The following is a 3,181-nucleotide window of genomic DNA, read 5'->3' as shown; positions in this document are numbered from 1 at the left end:
ATAGACTATAGCTACCGCTCCTCCACGGGCGAGGGGTGACAACACGGCATCTCCAGCGTTACTTCTACAGACACTAATAGCGATACGAGTTTCTATCAGTTCCAGCTGATTTATTAAAATTGTCAAGATACAGACTTTCAGCATTAAAAAAAAACAGGCTATGATGTTGACAGTGCACAAGTCTGCTTTTGCCATCATTTGCTACAAAATATGCAGATGGTCTGTACTTTAGATTATATTGCACAACATGAGAAACTTTAACTATGTGCCTTTTTTCTTTTTTTTTTTTTTTTTTTGCTAAAATCGAGAATCCAGTTTCATACCTTCCATCTGGGGCCCCATCCACATATCACAGCGTATGAGATACATAAAGTCCTACTATAGTACAGTACATATACAATCTTTTAAACTAAGATAACAGCTCTGAGGTCTATATCACCATTTTCAATAAATCTTTACCTACAAATATTGAACAAATCTGAACTATAGCTGTACAAAAAAAGTGTTTGTTTCTTTTTTTTTTTTTAAAACCACAAGGCCTTTAGATGCAAGGATTATTTTTTTTTTTTTAAAATGTTAATCCTTTTAAAACCAGGACGTAACGTACCAACAAACTTGCATGCTAAAAACAGAGAAAAAAAAGAAAATAAAAGGGAAGAAGTGCCTGAAAAGTCTTACTGAAAAAACACAGCAAGAATGTTCCCTTTTCACTGTACAAAAATACGCCTGAAAATATATTAATTTTTAAAAAAGACTGAGGTCTGTTATGTATCAAAAATGTTTCAATACCTTTTTGTACTGAGGTCTAGGCTGTCTGGTATTCAATCAAGGAGGTATAAGGGAACAAGTTACAAAAAAAAAAGTTGGCAAGTAGAAATCACATTTGTAAAACCATAAACAATTTGATCTGAAAAGTAAACTCTGATCTTAAGTCAGTTCAGTTATTTGTAAGCGTTTGTACAGTCTGCATTTTTTCAAGCTCCCTGCAGCTTTGTTAAGAATCGGATGCATAGAAGACATCAGTTTTCTCCCTCCAAAAAAAGTTGCAATGGTCCCTTTCGGAAAAATAAAAATTAAAAAAAAAAAAATCAGAACAGTTCTTTAAGATCTCTCACGGGAAAAAAAAAATAAAAAAATCCACAAACCCCCTTGAGTAACAGTTGTGCTGCCAAAAGACTTCTTTGCAGACCATCTTCCAGACTTCAATCAGAGACCGACAAGCTTCAAACAGCGCCTTCTGTATCATTTTTCCCCCAGTCCCATTTGCCTTTGCTGTTGTTGTTGTGATCACCAAATGCGATAAAAAAAAAAAATAAAAAACACAAAAATTAAAAAAAAAAATCACAACTCCCGGGCTCGGAACTAACTTCGAGATTTTTTTTTTTTTTTAAAAAAAAGAAAACAAGACCTTTTTTTTTTTTTTTTTTTTTTAAATCATCATCATCACCGGCGTCGCTCCAGCTCCGCCGCCTCGCCACCGGCGCCCGCCCTCTCTCCACCGCCGCCCCCGCTCAGTACGTGAACACCAGGTCGGAGAAATTCGCCTCCAGCCAGTCGCCCGCGATCATCTCGCTCAGCTCCGGGGTGCAGTAGTCGGGGAACTCGAAGTGGGAGCCGAGGCTGCCCTCGCTGAAGGAGTCCAGGTCCTTGTCTACCAGAGAGAGGGAGAGGTTGCCGGCGGCGGCGCCCGCCCCCAGCTCGGCGGCGGCGTGGCCGTGCTGCGAGAAGTTGAGGCTGAGGTCGAAGAGGAGGTCGTCCGCCTCCTCGCTGCCGGCCGACGAGGTGGAGATGGAGCGGGACGAGGCGGGGGAGAGGCCGGCCGGAGGCTGGGGCGGCGGCGGGCCCTGCTTGGTGATGTTCTTGAAGCTGTAGTAGAGTCTGCTGCCTCCGCCCGCCGCCGCGGCGCCGCCCCGCACCTCCTCGTAGAGGCTCGCCCCCTCGGTGGACTCCGCTGAGGAGCTCAAGGTGGGACTCGCCGGCACTTTGGCCACGTTGTACCGCCGCAGCTGCTGCGGCCCCGGCTCCTCATCTTCCTCCTCCTCGTCCGCCTCCTGCTTGATCCGCAGCTGCAGCTCGTCCTCGTCCTCCTCATCCTCCTCGTCCTCGTCCATGAAGACGCACTTGACCGTCTTGCTGCTCACTTTCAGGGTGCCGAAGACGTACTCGTCCCCCGCGTAGTCCCCGTGGTGGGCGGCTTTGGCTCCCGTCTTGGGGGGCGAGGAGGCGGAGGAGGATTTCAGCTTGCTACATTTCTTGCTGGAGCTCTTGGCGCTTTTGCTGCCGCTGCTGCTGGTGGGTGCGTTTTTCTCCGGACTTTGGCTGGCGTTGGGCTTGGCCGACGGGTCCATTTTGGGCTTTTTCCTGGGCCTGTATTTGTAGTCGGGGTAATCGGCCATGTGCTTAAGCCGCAGCCTCTCCGCCTCCCGGATGAACGGGATCTTCTCGCTGTCCTTCAGCATTTTCCACCGCTTGCCCAGGCGCTTAGAGATCTCCGCGTTGTGCATGTCCGGGGACTGCTCCATGATTTTTCTCCTCTCGATCTTAGACCACACCATGAACGCGTTCATCGGTCTCTTTATGTGCCCCGACGCCGTTTTGCACCAGTCCGGATCGCTCTCGTCCAAAGCCACTGGGCTGCAAGCCATGAACTCGCCCTCTTCGGTGTCCATCGCCTCCCGGGGCAGGTTGCTCTCGCTTTCCGCGCTTTCTGCTTGCTGCACCATGGTGGGCTTCTCCCCGCCGCTCCCCTCCGAGCCAACAAAGCCGCTCCCACCGGCGGCGCACCTTGCCCCACCGAGCCGAGCTGGGCGCCGCGCTGCTGTGAGGTGGAGCCGGCGGGGGGCGAGCCTTGGAGGACGGCCGCCGCTGCCGCCTTCTTTCTCACCACCTCGGCCCACTGCGGCAGGGCCGGGCTGGGTGCGCTGGGGGCTCCGCCGCGCTGTGCCCCGGCCTCGCCGCCCGGCCTGCCCCCGCCGCGCTCGCTGCCCCCTTCTGCAAAACTCGCGGCTCCTCGCCCGACTCGTTATCAGCCCCTCATATGGGTGACATCACTCCCCCCGGCAGCCAATGGCGACGCTCGGGCACGCCCCCCGGGCACGCCCCCCGTGCTTTATCAGCTCCCCTTCCCCTCCCCCACGCTGACACACCCCCCTGTGCAGGGGGGCGGCGGGGGAGGGGGTCT

The 3,181-nt window shown here is 52.0% G+C and overlaps 1 protein-coding gene across 1 annotated transcript; it reads right to left on the bottom strand.

The window, feature by feature from the left end:
* Positions 1–1,511: 1,511 nt before the first annotated feature.
* On the bottom strand, positions 1,512–2,723 carry SOX11 (SRY-box transcription factor 11; the record flags this gene model as incomplete). Its single annotated transcript, XM_084284038.1, has 1 exon — positions 1,512–2,723. The coding sequence occupies one exon, from the start codon at positions 2,721–2,723 to the stop codon at positions 1,512–1,514; it is 1,212 nt and encodes a 403-aa protein (XP_084140164.1).
* Positions 2,724–3,181: the final 458 nt, after the last annotated feature.

Source organism: Netta rufina (genome assembly GCF_964035555.1).
Source record: "Netta rufina genome assembly, chromosome: 3".
Classification (NCBI taxonomy): Eukaryota; Metazoa; Chordata; class Aves; order Anseriformes; family Anatidae; genus Netta; species Netta rufina.
Note: the sequence above shows the minus strand (reverse complement) of the source record. Positions and strands in the feature narration are given on the sequence as shown.